The 18,461-nt window shown below is 30.3% G+C and overlaps 5 protein-coding genes across 7 annotated transcripts in view; 2 read left to right on the top strand and 3 right to left on the bottom strand.

The window, feature by feature from the left end:
• Positions 1-44: 44 nt before the first annotated feature.
• Positions 45-2,053, bottom strand: LOC119670370 (protein Notchless). Its single transcript, XM_038080612.1, has 5 exons — positions 1,285-2,053; positions 996-1,226; positions 585-935; positions 402-528; positions 45-174 (listed from the first exon to the last, which is right to left on the bottom strand). The coding sequence occupies exons 1-5, from the start codon at positions 2,018-2,020 to the stop codon at positions 162-164; spliced, it is 1,458 nt and encodes a 485-aa protein (XP_037936540.1). The 5' UTR covers positions 2,021-2,053; the 3' UTR covers positions 45-161.
• Positions 2,054-2,191: 138 nt separating this feature from the next.
• On the top strand, positions 2,192-3,157 carry LOC119670369 (COMM domain-containing protein 3). The gene is made up of 2 exons (XM_038080610.1): positions 2,192-2,478; positions 2,536-3,157. Exons 1-2 carry the CDS (start codon positions 2,355-2,357, stop codon positions 2,997-2,999), a joined length of 588 nt encoding a protein of 195 aa, XP_037936538.1. The 5' UTR covers positions 2,192-2,354; the 3' UTR covers positions 3,000-3,157.
• Positions 3,009-4,879, bottom strand: LOC119670368 (cobalamin trafficking protein CblD-like). Of its 3 annotated transcripts, none has more exons than XM_038080609.1 (6): positions 4,639-4,879; positions 4,226-4,534; positions 3,993-4,162; positions 3,779-3,940; positions 3,448-3,726; positions 3,009-3,286 (listed from the first exon to the last, which is right to left on the bottom strand). In XM_038080609.1, the coding sequence occupies exons 2-6, from the start codon at positions 4,401-4,403 to the stop codon at positions 3,242-3,244; spliced, it is 834 nt and encodes a 277-aa protein (XP_037936537.1). In that variant the 5' UTR covers positions 4,404-4,534; positions 4,639-4,879; the 3' UTR covers positions 3,009-3,241. The 3 variants fall into 3 exon arrangements, with proteins under 3 accessions (XP_037936537.1, XP_037936535.1, XP_037936536.1); XM_038080607.1 differs by having other exon boundaries at positions 3,779-3,943; positions 4,639-4,878; XM_038080608.1 differs by having other exon boundaries at positions 3,779-3,943; positions 3,993-4,159; positions 4,639-4,877.
• Positions 4,880-7,107: 2,228 nt separating this feature from the next.
• On the top strand, positions 7,108-11,368 carry LOC119670367 (probable RNA-binding protein 19). Its single transcript, XM_038080606.1, has 5 exons — positions 7,108-7,320; positions 7,374-8,834; positions 8,891-9,687; positions 9,754-9,870; positions 10,995-11,368. The coding sequence occupies exons 1-5, from the start codon at positions 7,285-7,287 to the stop codon at positions 11,317-11,319; spliced, it is 2,736 nt and encodes a 911-aa protein (XP_037936534.1). The 5' UTR covers positions 7,108-7,284; the 3' UTR covers positions 11,320-11,368.
• A 148-nt stretch (positions 11,369-11,516) lies between these two features.
• Positions 11,517-18,461, bottom strand: part of LOC119666787 (active breakpoint cluster region-related protein) — an 8,500-nt gene continuing 1,555 nt past the window's right edge. Inside the window, exons 2-11 of the mRNA XM_038076065.1 lie at positions 17,962-18,251; positions 17,768-17,888; positions 17,455-17,475; positions 15,904-16,002; positions 14,831-15,838; positions 14,385-14,768; positions 14,148-14,317; positions 13,945-14,084; positions 13,630-13,879; positions 11,517-12,528 (exon numbers count right to left, since the gene is read on the bottom strand). Of these exons, the coding sequence (XP_037931993.1) occupies positions 12,339-12,528; positions 13,630-13,879; positions 13,945-14,084; positions 14,148-14,317; positions 14,385-14,768; positions 14,831-15,838; positions 15,904-16,002; positions 17,455-17,475; positions 17,768-17,888; positions 17,962-18,251 (2,673 nt within the window). The 3' untranslated portion in view covers positions 11,517-12,338. The remainder of the gene's footprint in view (positions 12,529-13,629; positions 13,880-13,944; positions 14,085-14,147; positions 14,318-14,384; positions 14,769-14,830; positions 15,839-15,903; positions 16,003-17,454; positions 17,476-17,767; positions 17,889-17,961; positions 18,252-18,461) is intronic.

Raw genomic sequence — 18,461 nt, 5'->3', positions numbered from 1 at the left:
TTTATTTGTTATTTTTTTTTAATTAAAAATTACGTAGTGATAGTTTATTATTTACAAAACAATTGTATATATTATATATCAGCAATATAAAATTTAATTGCATTTTAAACAATGTTGTAAACGGGCTCTTATCACATTTTTTTGTCAACATCATCACAAAACTAATACGCCCAACTAAAAATAAAAAATATCATTTATTACTTTATATAAAAACATTTTTATATTTTTATTAACAATAAATAAATGTGTATTTATGCATTAAACTTGTAAATGTTTGTTGTTTGTAATTAAATGCAAATTGTATAATAAGTATTTTTTTTTATTATTTATACTAATCTGCTTCACACTAATAGGATTTATACTAAATGAAAAGTATGCAAATTGATGTCTTATATACTCACAGTTTAACAACTTTATCTTTGCCTCCTGATGCTACACGTGACCCATCTGCTGCCCAATCCACTCCAAATACTTCATCTGCATGTCCTGGTAGTTCCTGAGCCAATTTTTTTGTTTGAACACTCCACACTAATATAAAGCAAATGTTAAGCCTTTATTTAAATTGTATTTAAAAATTTAAAAACCTTTTAATGTTGAATCTTTGCTACCGCTTACTAAGAGACGTGAATCTGCTGACCAAGCTAGTGTATAAACAGCTTGCACATGACCTCTAAATGTCGCTATAAATTTTCCATCTTGTGCTCGCCACAAGCGCACCGATTTATCAAAAGATGCTGAAGCAATATATTTTACGTCTGGTGAATATTTCACATCGTTTACAACGTTCTGATGTCCAGTCATACGTTCTATGCACTTGTTTTGATTTGATAACCAAAGATAAAGTGTATAATCATCAGAGCATGAAACTAATGACTCAACCCCTTCGGGACAAACTGTCTTATATCTTTCTAATGCCATATTTTTGAGTTCTTCCTCTAAAATTTTAAATAAATTAGCAATTTTTTAATTAACATCATTTAATGTAATATATTAACTGCTCATATCTGCATATTTCTTCTTTCGATCAGTTACAGGATGAAATGGACCCGTACGTAACACATAATCGGTATTTAGTGTTATGCTATTTACCCAGTGTGCATGACCAGAAAACGTACGACATAGCACACCGTCTGCAGCACGCCATACTTTAACAGTACGATCTTTTGAAGATGTATAAATTAAACCAGAACCACCCCAGCGTACTGCTGTTACTGCTGCTGTATGTCCTAAAAAATATAAAACATTTGTAAATTATTTTTATAATATCATTGTAAATATCACTACCTGCTATCGTCATTATACACTGACATAGCACAGTATCCCAAATACGGCAATCACCATCACTACTCGCACTAGCTAACTTGCGGCAATCTGGATTTTGATGATATGGCTCCCAGCTCAAACAGTTAACCCATTTTTTATGTCCATTCAGTATACGACCTACTTGTTTACCAGTCTCTGGATTCCATATAATAATATTACCCATTTTACAAGCACTAGCTATTCTTTTGCCGCCTGGTGACCACGAAACACACATAACCCATTGCTTATGACCACTACAAGTAAATTGTGGTGTTTCGGTGTTTAAATCCCATAAACGTACTGTTGTATCACCGGAACCACTAGCTAAATGTTCACCATCAGGACTAAAACTTAACGAAATAACTGCTTCAGCATGGCCTGGCATAGAACTTGTACAACGAGTAACTGGACGAACTTTAAAGACAGCCTGTGGTTGATATACTATATCAATTACATTTTCTGTATCTGTCGTGCTAAGATCTAATGCGGCATCCAAAGTTTTCTTAATTTCCTCTTCACCAACAAAGAATAAATAAGGTGTAAGCTCTTCATTTTTTAGTAAAGCATTACATATTAACCCTAGTTGCTCTGCTGTTACTTCTGATGGCAAATCTATAGGTGGACCCGCTTCTTCACCAGTATCTGATATCAGTCGAGCGCGTAACGTATGAGGCAAACTTTCTTTAGTCTCCTCGTTCATTTTTTGTTTTTTAAACATAATGCTGTTTTAAATTAAGATTATATTTATTAATTAAATATGTATTAATTCAGCAACAATTTTTATAAACACACAAGTGTAATAGCACGTGCAAATCAAAATAAAACAATGTTTGCAAAGTGCTGCCAGGTTCTATTTTCCAGTGGTGTACACATACAATAACAAAAAACCCTACAATGCGCTGTCAAATTTTTAACAGCTGTTTTCAATTCCACTTTCTTCAACACAATTTTCGTGAATGTAAATAAACATGTTTCTGTAAAATATATTTGGAAATTATTGAATAGTTTGTAAAAAAGAATAATTTATTTATTTATTAAATTTTCAACAAAATATGGCATTCGAGTTATCCACTTCAGTTGTGCAAGGACTTCAAAGTTTAGGCACAATTATTCCAATAGATCTAACTAAAAAATTAATATCTAATTCCATAAAATTAACGTTACATTCAGATGAGAGTAAGTATTTATTTAAATTATTGTAGGTGTGGTAATATATATATTTAACTTTTGAAGCTATTCCTCCCGTTCCGGAGATGTATGCTTTGAACGGTGACAAGACAAAACAAAGTGAGTATGCAATTGTTGCATTATTTGCACTAGCAACAAAGCATTGTATAGACAGCATTGCATTACGACACTTGCTTACAAAACATTTAATTGATACCACCGTATTGGATGAACTCACACGTGCTTACGAGGAAAATCGAAAAGACTTAATTTTACGTCAACTCCAACTTGGATTTAATTTTCCTCATATAACTGATGTTGAATGGCGCATAATATGTGACGTTAAATCTTCCACAACAAATAATAGCACTGGTGAATTGGGATTTCTAATAAACCTTGGTAGATACCATTTAATAAGCGGAGAAAGAGAACACATCGTTGAATTATTTTGCAATACTGAAGAATTACAGTCATTAATAAATAAACTAAAAGAAATTGAAAGGCATTGTGAAAAAGTAGCTTCACAATAAAATCCAACATTGAAACAGTAATTTTAAAATTTATTTAACACAACATAGTTTATAATTAACAAGGACGACATTGCAAACATTTTGTAAAATCCGGTTGCCAATAATTCACTAAATTTCCGAAAATCTTCACTGATCATTTTTACTTGCGAAACTCTTCACTGATCATTCGTGCAACAGATTTCATGTGAATATTCTCTTCGGAAAAAATTTAAAGCACCAGATAACTTATATTTTTGATATTTTTACCACCAATCAAGCAGCGAAATGGGATTCATACTGTGTTCGCTCTGCAATATAAAAAATTTTGCAACATTTAATAAAAAACGCTACACCATAGCTACACAATAAATACAAATGGCCAAACGCTTTTTAAAAAAAGAGAAACTTGTCTATTTATTTAATAACAACTTTTTACAATAACAAAGGCAGTGTAAGAATTCTACTGAACCTGATCGTCAAGAATTGATTTGATTTCCGAAAAACTGCATGGCGCATTCGTATATATAGATCCTGAAAAGTGTTTATCGCTATCTACAGTTGAAATAACAGTGCAACTATTCTCAGTAGTTAACTTCATATTCAGCCCACGGCAACGTTCATCAACTTTATATAAATTTTTGCCATGCGCCCAAGAATAGAACGGTTTGCCGCTAAATGGATTCATAAAATCAGCCCAATAGCCACGTACACGTAAACGAGCTGAAATTTCCTTAGCAGCTAGAACGAACTAAAACAAAATTAAGTACTTCTTATAATTATAAAGATTTAATACATCTTACTTTTCGTGCCCCTTTTTCGTTATCGCCTATAAACAGTAAAGTTACTAACGCTAACTTTTCACTTGAAATAACTTCAGGTGAAGGAAAAAGTTCATGCAGAGATTTCCTTATTAAGGACGGACATTCTCCCACTGACAGCTGTAGTAGCTCATTTTTAGTTTCCTTCTAAAAATTCTGCATTAAAATAGTTACAAATACAAAAACATATACTCACTTTTCCATCAAAATCAACTATTGATTCCAAAGGACCGTCTAAACTGATTGTGGTGTTAATCCCTTGCCAAGCAGGTCCTACTGCATTTGGTAAATAGAAACGATTTCCACGCGGTGACAAGAGCTCCCAATTTGGTCCGCATTCAACTCCAAGGCCATCTGAGTCTTCTACTTCACAATAATTATATTAATATACATGCTTTGTATAATTTATGCAAACAAAATATAAGTTACCTTCCAAACCTTTCTTTGATTTGACTACCTTAAAAGTGCTATTGACATTTTTAGAATTACTTCTCCGTGAATAGTGTTGCGTGATGAGCAGATTTAAATAGGTTTTTAACAAGGGCTTGCTGTTGGAAACAGCACGTTGTACTAATGCACCATTACGCAAAGTCCTTAAAAACATCATGTTTTATAAGAGATTCACGTTTCTAATTTCTTACACTGCTTTCGTTATTTTTGTTGTGTCATTTAATTGCGTCTAAATATTTTTGGGCAAATTTTTTTATTTCGATCCTTTTTTGTTTATACATTCATTTTCTTTACAAACAAAAACCAAAATATATAGTAGATTGTAAAATAAGAAACTTTTAGAATTTTAAAAAATTTTGTAGTAAAATTATTTTGTAACGAAATATACAAACTCTATTTTTTTTCCTTTATGAAGCTTTAACAGCTGTGTCAATGATAACTTAATTGCAAAAAAATCGTTTAAAAATATGGTTGCCGTTTAATAAAATTTGTGTCGTGAAATTTGCTAAACAAACCGCTGCCAAACGCTTTGTGTGCTAAATTCTGTAAAACTTAAACGTGGGCACACTTATTTTTTTCGTTGGTCGCGTTTTAAATATTTGTTTACTATTGCAAACAAATTTCAATGTCGAAAAATTTTTTTGAAATTAAAAATTTTATATACAATAAATTTATGAAGTAGTTTAAAAATTTAACACCTTTGACATCAATAAAAATGCATATTACCTTAATTTAAATTAGTTTTTTTTCGAGTTAAAATTGATTTTAACGTTTATAACGTCTACTCACTGGGTAGACTCAGCTATAAAAAATAGATGATAACTGATAGAGAAATAGAATAAAGAGAATGTATACTATATTTGGAATAATAATGCGTTCACAATATCATAATTAGTTCGACAAATATGCAGCAATAAATGCCATGTATAATGTAATATAAAATCATAACAAATTGCGATGTGTAAACGTTAATTAAGAATTTATAAATATGTACTTGAGTATCTGAAAAAAGAAGTGTGTGTACAAAGAACATCAGAATCACTACAGTAAAAATTTAAATTTAAAATTTTTAAAACTCTAATATAACTACAATAACTACAAACTACAAATAGTTTAAAACGACGTATATATATTATTATATCATTATGTGGTTTCGGCAGTAAGTTGTTTGCTTAAAGTTACTAAAATGTAACCAAAACAACAACGCTACTTTCTCTATTCAAATACCAAGTTGTGAAGTGGCCAAACATTTTAGCAACTACAAAAATGGTGCAAACGCAATAAGCGTATTACGCACTTGAACTTTGATATTGATCAAGATTTGCACAAAATACCAAAATGCTTTTTGATAAATATCTTGATTAATTGTTAATACTTAATAAATTTGTCAAGTCCACAGAAAAGGAGTGCTAATTTACATTTATTTTGAATAAACTTTGAAGAATTTATATATATTAATATGTGTATATATTATTTTAAGTTATTACAGGTTATGACACAAATTTGCCTGTTTTTAATTAATATTATATATTTGAATATATATAAAATTATATATCCACTTACTTCGCTATTTTTCGCTCTTTAATAATTATATTTGAGCAGTTAACATTTCATTTTCAATTATTTTAATATTATAAAAAAAATTAAAATATTAAGAAATTTGTAGTATCACACAGAAGGATTTTTTATTAATCTTGACAGGAACAAGTTTTTTTTTTGTATGCTAAATCTATAAGCTTTAATCAGTGACGACGTGTGCTCTATCTGGAAGGGTGTGCGGCCCTTCTTTAATGCTGTTTTTACATGTACCACTTAAATTAAAATATATGAGATGTTTTATTAATAATAACTATATTATATTAGGCAACAATATATTCGCAATATTATATTAACAATTCATTAACAAAATAACATATTAAACAAATTAAATTAATAATTTATATATAAATTTAATATTATATCAATATGGAAGAAACAAAACTTTTCATATACTTGTAACATCAACTTTTTTCAAACAAAAGAGTTTCTACTCAGAACGATATATGTTTATGCAGTGATCAAACAAAATCGAACCCACTTGCAACGTCTAAATGTGCGGACAAGTACCCTGCACAGTAAGCGACAGAAATTTGTGGGTGCTACTGTTAAAAGGGGAGAGACGAAATATGATAGAAATGTATGGTGATATGAGCTGCAAACTTTAGCCGCTCATGCAACCACTTTGGCAAATCATCATGTTGGATTCGTATGCATGCAGTTGATATTCGAGTAGAACAGAAAATTACTCTCATACAATTCCCACTATATAAATCTCTATCTCTGATATTACGAACGGGAGCACACGCACATTATTTTGTTTATATGCAACGTATGAATGTGCGGCCAACTTCTTTGCACACAAAAGGGAAAGACGAAATATAATAGAAATGTTCTGTGATTTGAGCTGTAAATATATGCGTACAACTAACAAATATAACAGCTAACAGAAGCAAATTGATCGACTTTTCAGAGACAATTATATTTAATTGTTTTTGCTAAAACTTTAAAAATATATATATGGAAATGTAATGAATAATAATAATTGTTGATGTGAAGATACTTAATAAATTTATATACCCATGTTATTTGACATTTTGCAAATTACGTTAGAGTGTTCACCGCACACCTCCGCACCTTAGAGCAATCGTCACTGGCTTTAATGTACTATTGTTGATAAATATCAACAATTTAATTTAAGTAAATCACCATAAAACAAAATTTAAATAAAAACAATTAAATGATCTTAAAATTTCCTAAAATTTAAATATGAAATTTCCAACGTAGCAGAATTGCTTAAATATTTGCTGCTTGTATTTTTTATTTATTTATTCTGTCACTGAGCATAGTTTGAAATAAAAAAAAAAATAATGTGGTAAAAATAATAAACTGATTAGGTGGCATCCCTTCCACAATTTCACGTGTGTAGCAAGACATAAACAATGCAATTTTATATGAAAATTTAAATGTGCAAGATAAAATTATAATAAAAAACTATAAAAATGTCGCGAATTATAGTAAAACAATTGCCAAAAAACGTAAGTAATACAAATAAGAAACAATATAACAATAAAAATATTGATTGCTTTAGATAAATGAAGAGAAATTGCGAAATATGTTTGGCAGCAAAGGCACAATTACAGATATGCAACTTAAATATACACCAGATGGAAAATTTAGACAGTTTTGTTTTATTGGATACCGGACCGAAGAGGAAGCACAACAAGCTGTAAAGTTTTTTAATAACACATGCATACAAACAAATCGCATAAAAGTAGAAACATGTGCTGCGTTGGGTAAAGATGATAAAACTCAATTCCGAAGTAAGCACTCTAAGGACCAAAAAGAAACGACAGAGAATAATGTGGAAACAGAAACCAATGTAGATGAAAGCTCCAAGAAAAAAGGGAAAAAGAATTCTAAAATCGATGAGATTGTTGGCAAGCATAAAGATGATCCAGAATTTTTAGAATTTATGAAAGTTCATGATAAAACCAGAACTCTTTGGGCAAATGACGATCTTGCTCCTGCCGCCGAACCCACTGACTTGGAAGAGGAGTGTGAGGATGTAAATATAACGGAAAATAAAAAATCTCAAAAGTCTGATAAAGATATTGAAGACGACAGTGAAAAAGACGGAGATAATGATGATAATGATAATGAAGACAGTTCATCTGATGCTAAGTTAGCAGAAAAGCCTATCAGTGACTTAGAATATATGAAGTCCTTAATGACTAATAAAAATGAAAAGATAAAAAATAAAGAGAAAAATAAGAAAACTGAATCGAGTTTGGATTTGTTCACGATTAAAATACACAATGTGCCTTACAAAGTAAAGCGTCAAGAAATCCTAAAATTTTTTAAGCCAATTAAACCTTTTTCAGTGCGTCTTCCAACAAATGTGCATGGATTTTGTTATGTTGGCTTTAAGTCCGAAAAAGAAATGGTAAAGGCAATGTTGAAAAATAAAAGTTTTATTAAAGGTAAGCAAGTGTTTTTCACCGATTTTACAGAGAAGAACAAAATTACAAAATCAAAGTTAACAAATGAAAATAATAATAACAGTTCAAGTACTAATACGAATCCTAAATGGTTAAAACAACAGGAGAGCGTGCGCAAGGAGGAAAACATTTCAGAATCTGGAAAAATATTTTTTCGTAATTTGGCTTACACAGTCACCGAAGATGATTTGCAACAGGTTTTTCAAAAATTTGGTCCAGTCGCAGAAATTCATTTACCCATTGATAATTTAACACGCCAAATTAAAGGTTTCGGCACTGTTACATTTGTCATGCCTGAACATGCTGTCGTAGCTTTCAATGAACTTGATGGTAGTGACTTCCATGGTCGGCTACTACATCTTATACCGGGAAAAACTAAAGAAGAGGAAGAGGAATTAAACGAAAATGATGCTGCGTTATCTTTTAAACAGAAAAAAATGCTTAAACTTAAAAAAATGGCGCAGCAATCAGTCAGTTGGAATACATTATTTCTTGGCTCAAATGCTGTTGCAAACATATTGGCAAAACAATTTGGTACTTCAAAAGAAACTGTAAGTATCTTAAATTTCCCTTACAACATAATTATTAAGTTAACATTATTATATAGATACTTGATACAAGTGCTGGAGGTTCAAGTGCCGCTTTGCGCATTGCCTTGGGTGAGACTCAAATTGTTTTGGAAATGAAAAAGTTTTTAGAAGAAAATGGCGTTTGCCTAAGTGCTTTTGATGAGCGCACAACTAAACGTTCTAAGACTGTGATATTGGCGAAAAATTTGCCTGCAGAAACTACAGTTGCAGAACTAAAACCTTTATTTATAAAATTCGGACCAATTGCACGTTTAGTACTGCCTCCAAGCGGTGTAACTGCTCTTATAGAATTCGCTGATCCGTCAGAAGCTAGACAAGCATTTAAAAAATTAGCTTATAGTAAATTTAAATCTGTTCCATTATTTTTGGAATGGGCTCCGGAAAAGAGTTTCAAAACAACAATTACAGGAGAAGCATATAAAATCGAAACTGATGATAAATCTGCGGAAATTAAAACAGATAAAAATGAGTTAGAACAAAAAGTGGAAACTCCAGCAGAAGTAAAAGACAAAACTGAGGATGAAGACATAGACAATGAAATTCCTGAACCAAATACTACACTGTATCTTAATAATTTAAATTTCAAAACTGTACTAGAGACAGTACATAAACATTTTAAAAATTTAGGGCCAATACATACTGTAGAAATAGCAAAACGTAAAGATCCAGAAAACCCACGTAATGTTGTATCAATGGGTTATGGTTTTATACAGTTTAAAAAGTCAGCAACTGCGGAGAAAGCTTTAAAACAAATGCAATTTACAACTATTGATGATAATCAAGTAGAGCTTAAACGTAGCGATCGAACATTGAAGTAAGATTTTGTATTCTCATATGTAACATATATGTAAAGTACATATAAAATACTTTTTGTTTATAGAGCTTCAAATACAACAGCACGTAAAAAAGTAAATTTAACTAAACAAACTGGAACTAAAATACTGGTACGGAATATACCATTTCAGGCCACAGTCAAGGAAGTGCGTGATGTGTTTAAGTAAGTTATTCAAATATTAGTATTATATATAAAAAATTGCAATAACTGATAACACCAAACTACCTTAACATATACCTAGCCCATCCACCTTATATCCTCCTTTATTCCCCCCTCCCCCAACCACCACTCACCCGTATTCCAATACCTGTATCCTGTATTCGTCTTGTAAACCCTACATGTTATCTACTTTTCAGCTCCCAGGTGGTTACTACACAACCAAACTACCTTAACATATACCTAGCCCATCCACCTTATATCCTCCTTTATTCCCCCAACCACCACTCACCCATATTCCAATACCTGTATTCGTCTTTTAAACCCTACATGATATTAACTTTTCAGCTTCCAGGTGATTACTACACAACCACATATACCGAAGTAAAAATAATTTTAATTGTATCTTAAGTGATGGTATCATGTACTTCTGTTGTTGTAACCCGTTTGGATCTACTTATAAACTCCCTTTGGGTAGTGGGTGGTGAACGGTATTTGTTCGTCTTGAAAGGAAATTTAAGAAACTTAACAACACAAATTTCTTTTGAAATTATTCTCTTATTTTATTTCTGTACTTACAACTAACTACGTCACATCAATTTTATTTCATAGCTAGAGCAATATTGTTCTTCTTGATTACATTTTCCATTGCAGCATGAATAAAAATTTTTTTATCATGATAAGTTCAACATAAATTAGGATCACTCACAGCTGCTTAAAATGTATAATTTTGTTTTTTTAATATTGAGTAAATGGTTATCACAACTTTCAACCCGCGTGAAGTTTTTAAATCAATTGTAAAATTTGGTTTATCCAAATAGTCAACCAGTATTGGCGTAATGTCCAATATAATCTAAAGCGTAAGCGTAATTCTATTGGAGTGTTGTATATAAGTATATAATTTTGTCGTTCTATTTTTAAATGTCCAATACCTTTTCTTCTATATTTTTTAAATTGAGATTTTCTCGCTCATCTTTGCTAATAGATATAGATTATAAATGTATCTGAATCCTGTTTAAATCTCATATGTATTTTATTGTTTATATAAAAAGAGTGATATTGTTTGAATATCACAATTATTCTCAATTTGGATATCTCTACATATTAATAAAATTTCCTTACTATTTCAGAACTTTCGGTGAATTGCGTACAGTGCGTTTGCCAATGAAAATGACTCCTGGTGAAAACCAACATCGTGGTTTTGGTTTTGTTGATTTTATAACAAAAACTGATGCTAAGAAAGCATTTGATGCACTTAGTCGGAGTGTTCATTTGTATGGAAGACGTCTTGTACTAGAATGGGCATCAACAGCCGATGATGATGTCAATGAACTTCGCAAGCGCACAGCAACGCAATACAATGCTGGCAGTACAGCTATCAAACGCAGTAAAAAAGCTGTATTCGATACAGAAGGTAATATACAAACAACGCCAGGGGATGAAGAAGACATTTAAATTTATATTTAACATTTAACATGTAAATATATATAATTAAAACATTTTTGTATATAATATAATATATAATCGTATATATTTGTATAATATACTGCGCTACAAAATATTTTTGTAAACAAACAAAAAAATTATTACTTATAATAAAAATTAAAACACATTATACAATTAAAAAGTATAAAATACAATAAATTAATTTTAAACCTACATAAAAATTGTATTTTTTTTGTAGAAATTTATATAGTTTATATATAAGTAACCATTAAATAATCTAGTCGACAAGAAACATCTAAGCTATGCTGCTTCATACATACATTTAAAAAAGTTTAAAACACACTAAATCTAAAATTTTAAGACCAAATAAAAAAAAATGAAGTTTTTACTTAATTGGAAGTTTATACTCAATTTTTTTGTTTATATGAACTTCGATAAATATAATGCAAATGCTAAGATGTGTTGTCAATTAAGCAGCAAAATTCTAGTTTAAGATAAAGCAAGAGGAATATAACATTATCAATAGTTTTTGTTTATTTATATGTGCCATTTGGATATATGTGCACTTTTTTTTTTATAATAATTCTTTATTCTTTATGATATAATGAAAAATGGAGAGTGCAATTTTAAGTATTTCAAAAATAGTTGCTTCTTTTTTTTAACATTTTTAAAAAATATTTGCGCAAATCTCCCCAATCCTTGAGCAAATGCTAAAGCTTTAAATTTTAAGCTTATAAAACGTTTACATTTTTTTATTTGCTTACAGTCAAGATATAGTTTTTTATTATTCTTATTCAGCCGACAATGTCATACACAGCAGCAGAATTCATAAGGACCAATAATATCCAATCCATATTCCAGTTCTGTCTTTATTTTATATACAATATCATGCAAAAAGCAACTAATTTACGATGTCATTTCACATATTGCTTAACCATAGACATACATGATGTACATAGACATCATATATATATATTTAGTAAATAACACGCAAAAAAAAAATTAATTGTTTATGTTAAATATGCTAATTATTCTTTTTTGATACGAGCTTGCAAAAAGCTATAGAGTATACCGGCTTGTGCCATCACATCAACTGTACTAGATGCTAGAAGATCCTTTTGCTTGGTTTGAGTTTGCCCAGGCCGTAGCAATGTCGGACCAAATACCATTGCTAGATTATGTAGCGACATCTTGTTGTCAGCTTCCTGGTGATGTACCCTGAAATAAGTAAATAATAAAGTAATTAAATGCTTCTAGTATTTCAATATAAAATTAATATATTTACTATCACTAGTTTTTAATAAATTGACTAAGCTTTCATTTTGCTAGAAACTATTGACGTAAGTTTCTCTTGTAGACTAACCTTATTTTATAATCTAATAAACAACACTGATTTTATTCAGAAATCTACTATCAATAAAATGCCGATTTTGTCACAAATATATATCCTGACCTTAATCGAGCTTGTACAATTGTTGTTACACGAGGGAAACGTCTTCTATTTTCGAAGATTTAAGTCTGTTAATAATATTATAGTGACAGAACTTGGTCTGAAAGACGATATTGTCTCAGTATAGATGACTAAAAAGCATTGTCTATATTTTATCTCACTGATATTATCTCCGTTGTAATAAAGAACGATATTGTGTCGGTATATATGACTGAAAAGCATTATCTATATTCTATCTTACTGATGTTGTCTCCGTTGTAATAAAATACGTTGTATTCCTATTAAAAGAAAACGGATCAGCAAAAGTCACGTGGAGGAAGAAGGGCTCTAAACATTATGGCTCCATTCTATTCTATACCAGCCGAAGAACACGATCACAAAGAACTTAATTTGTTTGAACTATCGATATTGTAACCTTATATCTAACGTTATTATGACATTATTAAGCAATTCATACAGCGATGACTACGTGATACTGTTTTTGTTGAAAATCATTTTAATCCCAATTCTTATCTAATTTATTAATTGCATTGTATTACAATATTTCAATATGACAAATAGATTTTTAGATAGATCTAAATTTAATATTATATATAGATATTATGCATATTAATATATGATATGACTTTAGTCATCAACATTAAACATAACTGAATACATAATTTCTGTTATAATTTATACATCATTTAGTATAAACTGAATTCAGTATAAGACTCTTTTAATCCCCATTCTTCGTAGATTATTAAATAAAGAGGAAATAAAATATCTACACTATGTTTAAGCTATATAAAAGCTCTTCATATAATTAATTTGGTTATAAATTATTTCTGTAGTTGTTATCAAACATATTTAAAAGAAGGTATATTTACCGAATTAAATGATCAAGTATATAATTAATTGAAGCTTTGTTCGCTGGCGGCAACTCCTCAAATACTTTAAGTAATTCAGTTATTCGTGCAGTTTCATTATGGTTACTAAATGCATTAAAAGTTTCGAAAAATTTCGGATATAACAAATCCGAGAACAGTGCTTCTGGCAGCTCACGTAAATAAGATTTTAAAATTCCAGTAACAGAGTGTATATCAACATCTTTAAGCAATTGTTCAGCTTCATAAGCGTCTATAACATTATAATATATATAACTTTTAAATATTTTTTTTTGTAGAAAGTAAATTAATACATACTTGTTTCAAACGATTTTTTTAATTTCGCTAAATCTGATGCTGAACCGCTCACACGGTATATACCCACTTCTGACATGCCACGACGCTCTACTTCACGTATGCAGGCACTAATTATAAATGGAATGTCTCGTTTTTCGCGCCTACATTTGAAATCATAACAAATTAATTATATAATAAAAAAAATATATACAATTTTATCTTACTTCAGTACTATGCCCATTTTGGCACCAAACAGTGCGCCTGGTTTTGATGTTGGCACGCGACGTAGTGTGACTTCTCCAGGCACAAATCTCAAGGTAGTATTTAAGGTAATTGATTCCGTCATTTTAATAACTTTTGGAGCAGGTGTTTCTTGCAGCCAACTACGGCTAAGCTATAAGTGCAAAGTAATTATTTTTAATTGTAAACATTGATTTAAAAAAAAATTTTTGTTTTATTACTTTTAACACATGTTTGGCCCTCAGTTTTGGTCGTTCTTGTGCCTCATACAGTAGTATGCGCACATTTTGGCTTCCTTCAAGTTCTAACACAAAGCTCTCATTCCACATGGGACTTAAGCTGCGGCATACCATTTTTGTTGTTGCTTTGCGGAAATAATGTCCATAAGAATCAACTTCAATACAAATGTACATATCTGCGGGTTGTTCTAAGCCTGTTAAACCTTGTACTGTCATATGTAAATCACCCACAAGCAGACTTTCGTCGTTTGTGTTACGCATTAAATATGAACCCATTTCAGTTTTCATCCCCTTTTGCATGGCTACAATAAAAGCGTGTACCTCCAAAGCATTTATAGTATTGGCACCAGGTATATTACATGTTTGCTTTAAACAAATATTCATTAGTTATTAAAAACTTTAGTAATGTTTATGTAATGTTTATTTACCTTCAAAGTTAATATTGAATCAATCCATTGCGTACGCTCGAAGTCTGAACTTAAGAAAAATGTAATAGTCTTATTTGTTGCTTTATTACCGATACGGAAGACAAGATTTGGTGATGCTAAGACCAATTGCGATTCCAAATCGGCTAGTTTCCTGCGATATTTATCGCCTGAACGTAGCCCATTTGTTTTGCGTGCATCTTTCTCTTCTTGCAGCAATTGATCACGCACTGTGCATGCTTGTGTTTTTAATTGCAATATATTTGCAGGACTAGATTCTTTCAAATCACCACTGGCGTCTGAATCTTCAAACACGAATACATCTTTAAGTGGTATAAACCATTTCAATTCATAATCAATACGATCGCGACCGGAAGCTTTGTATTTTGCACAAGCAATGACATCATTAAAAAGAAATAAATGCCTCAGCTTACGATGACCATCAACAAGTTCAACAATAAATGAATTCTTAACCATGCGTCTTAAATTTTTGTTCGATTCTGTTGGCAAACGTTGGTTGACTACATTAAATTGATTGAGGAACATGCGTATTGTTTTATGTGCTTGACGCAACGGTTGATGATCTGGATGATTGGATGGTGTTTCATTCAATAAATCATTGAAAACCAAGGCATTTATCTGCACCCGTGCAACAGGTTTATGCAGTAAATCCTCTAATGTAAGCGACTGTTCAGTCTGCAGATTCAAAACGATCGTTGAAACGATCTTTTTGAACTGCGGATTGTTAGCGCTGCATTTTTTAACTGTTTCTATAGCTTGTCCGTAATTATGCAAAAACGCACTATACAAATTAAACATATCTGCCAAACGTCCAAATGTACCACCAATTAGTACATCACCGCCTTCATGTGAAACTATAGTTTTTAAATCATTTAAAAATGCTGTATGTACTTCATAAAGCTCATCGATTTTAAAAAATATTGTATTCTCCTCTTCCTCCTTAATCACAGGTTGGGATGTACCAAGTGTGGCGTGTATAGCCTTTTTATACTAAAAGGGATATTTAAAGCTATTAATTATTTATTTATTGCTAAATAAAAAAATATTAAACCTACCTGTATCATTTTGTTCAAGCATTCTACATAGATTTTTTCACTTTGTATGATGCTACTTAAAATTGATCGTATTTTTACACCTCGTGCATTACCAGACTCCTAAAAATACACAAATCTTATTAATGAAAGTAAATATTTTAAACAATAAATAATATATTATTACTTTCTATTACATTTACAGAATAAATATTTATAGTAAATCAATATATATGTTATTAATTGATTAGTACTTAAGTCTCGTAACTAATATATGTATGAATATAATAATTAAGATATTATTTACAATAGTGGCATTCACGAACTCGAGTAACAAGCTTGACAAGTTAATTTTGTTGTTGCTAATTTAGACTTTTATTATAGCGTAATTCATTATGGCGAGTAACGACCTAATCTTTAATATTTACGCCCATGTTACACAGAGAATCGATCAAAGGATCGTCGATTACCACATTTGTTACTGCTTATAATGATTTTCATTTTTTAACTTATATAGTGGTTATACTGGTTATCATCTCCGTAACATGACCCTCGTGACAAGTTATATTCCTGTCACCTTTCCTATGCAAGAAGAGAATAGATTACTCCGAAAATGTGTTCGTAGAGCTGAATGCATTAGTTTGAATATAATATAATAAAAATTATTTGAATTTAAGTTTACCGCTTTGCATTAAAAAAAAATCTAGCAATCTTATTGAGGTGCTTCGTTAAAACTCAATTTTGTGGTAGTTTATTGAAGGGCCAAAAACGTTTAGGGAACTATACTAGAAGATTTGATTTGTCGTTTCTTCATTCATAATGTACTTGTTCCACACTATATTAGGGGCCTTACTTTTTGAGGATCTTGGACAGCTGCAGGACCTTCCTTTTAAAATTATCTTAGATTTTGCCAAAAATGGATTTTAAATCTTTTAAGTTCTTTAACGTTAACATAATAGGCCAATAGGCCTAAGTGGATTCTTATGTTCACTGGTATAACCTAACCCAAGTTTGATTAATAATAGGATAATAATAGTTAATAACATATAAAGTTTAAATTACTTTAATTTAGAAATTAAATCAAAATAATTTAGTGTTGCATAAACGAATAAAAGTTGAAAATATAGACAAAGTATAGGTAATTTCATTTTACAGATCGATACAATCAGGTGCGCTTACTGGTTAGAGTAACGGATTGCACTTTTACAAGTTACCCCTCTCGTTGATCCTAAAAGTTATAATCCTTATATGACCCTTACGTGATCTAGCCTATTAATCGCGATCATGAATATTACTAATAAAATTTAATTATTTAAGTATTGCATCAACAATCTCGTTGATCCTGAAAGTTACTATCTCTTACATGATCCTTACTTGATCTAGCCTATTACTCGCGAACATGAATATCACTAATAAAATTTAATTATTTAAGTATTGTGTTTATTTAATACCATTGAAATATAAAAGATATCATGAAACACCATATTAAAACCAAATTTAACTAATTTCAAAAACTAATTTTAATATAATGTTTTGGACAAAAACAATGCAACGCTATAAGTAAATTGTACTTACAAGTATCGCTGAAACTAAGTTCTGTTGGAAAAATATTAATAAAAGGAAAAATTTAGTAAAATGTTTAATTTTGAGTAGTGTATGTTAAAAAAAAGTTAATTGTATTTAATTATTTGTTCCAAAAATAATTAATATGTTAATGAAATAAATCTTTACTAAGTTTTTTGTTAAAAGTGTATTATTGTTATACTAGGTAACCCGTTAGACTAGCAACCAAATGTTCGTATTTTTGGAACAACGTTGTTAAAACAATTACTTATTAAAAATTTATTAAAATAATTTAAATAAAAATGTAAATCATTTTAGTAATTACCTTTCTTAAAACGCTTGGAGTTTGTGATGTTTGCTCATCGTGTGAAATGGCGCGTATAATTGGCGGACCTTCATACTCTCCATCACTATCTAATGAACTAGATCGAGTTTCGTTGTTTTGACTAATATAAATAAATGAAATATGTATATGTTTTAAATATAAATGTTTTTTAAGTATACAGTAAATACGCTTACTTTAGGAAGTAATCAATATTAACATAATTTGATTGACGACCAGGTGATTCTGGATCTGTAACGCTTGTTTGACTGCTAAGATGAGCTACTGAACCAATAGGCAATGTACTGCCAGGAGTTGATAGATCATCACGACTAGAAGAGGAGCCATTGCCACCTGGTTTAATATATACATATTCACCATCTCCATTATCTAAAGGAACCGTATCATAATAGGGCTCATTATCAACATTTTGTGCTGCTTTGGCACTATCTGAACTTAATGATGAAACAGACTCGTAGCTTTTAATCTAAAATTAGAATTAGTATATTTGTTTTGTTTGATAATTACTCTAAGTTAAAGTTAATGTTATAAAATTTTTCTGCTTATTTATCATTTCTTTCGCGTTTATTAAAAATAGAATTATAAACATTTTTTAAATTATGCAGAGTCAGAGTATAGAAAGAACTATCACAATACTAATTAAGTGGGAAAAAGCTTAAATGCATATATATATTAT

This window comes from Teleopsis dalmanni, chromosome 1, assembly GCF_002237135.1.
Source record: "Teleopsis dalmanni isolate 2A chromosome 1, ASM223713v2, whole genome shotgun sequence".
In the NCBI taxonomy this organism is placed as follows: Eukaryota; Metazoa; Arthropoda; class Insecta; order Diptera; family Diopsidae; genus Teleopsis; species Teleopsis dalmanni.
Note: the sequence above shows the minus strand (reverse complement) of the source record. Positions and strands in the feature narration are given on the sequence as shown.

What these genes read in the sequence shown, in the direction of transcription:
- LOC119670370 (XM_038080612.1), bottom strand. Translation starts at nt 2,020, where the DNA reads ATGTTTAAAAAACAAAAAATGAACGAGGAGACTAAAGAAAGTTTGCCT. An exon ending in GAAATATGCAGATATGAGCA is followed by an intron (nt 936 to 995) that starts GTTAATATATTA and finishes TTAAAATTTTAG; the next exon opens with AGGAAGAACTCAAAAATATG. An exon ending in CAAAGATTCAACATTAAAAG is followed by an intron (nt 529 to 584) that starts GTTTTTAAATTT and finishes GCTTTATATTAG; the next exon opens with TGTGGAGTGTTCAAACAAAA.
- LOC119670369 (XM_038080610.1), top strand. Translation starts at nt 2,355, where the DNA reads ATGGCATTCGAGTTATCCACTTCAGTTGTGCAAGGACTTCAAAGTTTA. An exon ending in AACGTTACATTCAGATGAGA is followed by an intron (nt 2,479 to 2,535) that starts GTAAGTATTTAT and finishes TAACTTTTGAAG; the next exon opens with CTATTCCTCCCGTTCCGGAG.
- LOC119670368 (XM_038080607.1), bottom strand. Translation starts at nt 4,403, where the DNA reads ATGATGTTTTTAAGGACTTTGCGTAATGGTGCATTAGTACAACGTGCT. An exon ending in ATCAAAGAAAGGTTTGGAAG is followed by an intron (nt 4,163 to 4,225) that starts GTAACTTATATT and finishes ATTATTGTGAAG; the next exon opens with TAGAAGACTCAGATGGCCTT. An exon ending in ACGAAAAAGGGGCACGAAAA is followed by an intron (nt 3,727 to 3,778) that starts GTAAGATGTATT and finishes ATTTTGTTTTAG; the next exon opens with TTCGTTCTAGCTGCTAAGGA.
- LOC119670367 (XM_038080606.1), top strand. Translation starts at nt 7,285, where the DNA reads ATGTCGCGAATTATAGTAAAACAATTGCCAAAAAAC. An exon ending in TTGGTACTTCAAAAGAAACT is followed by an intron (nt 8,835 to 8,890) that starts GTAAGTATCTTA and finishes ATTATTATATAG; the next exon opens with ATACTTGATACAAGTGCTGG. An exon ending in CGTAGCGATCGAACATTGAA is followed by an intron (nt 9,688 to 9,753) that starts GTAAGATTTTGT and finishes TTTTGTTTATAG; the next exon opens with AGCTTCAAATACAACAGCAC.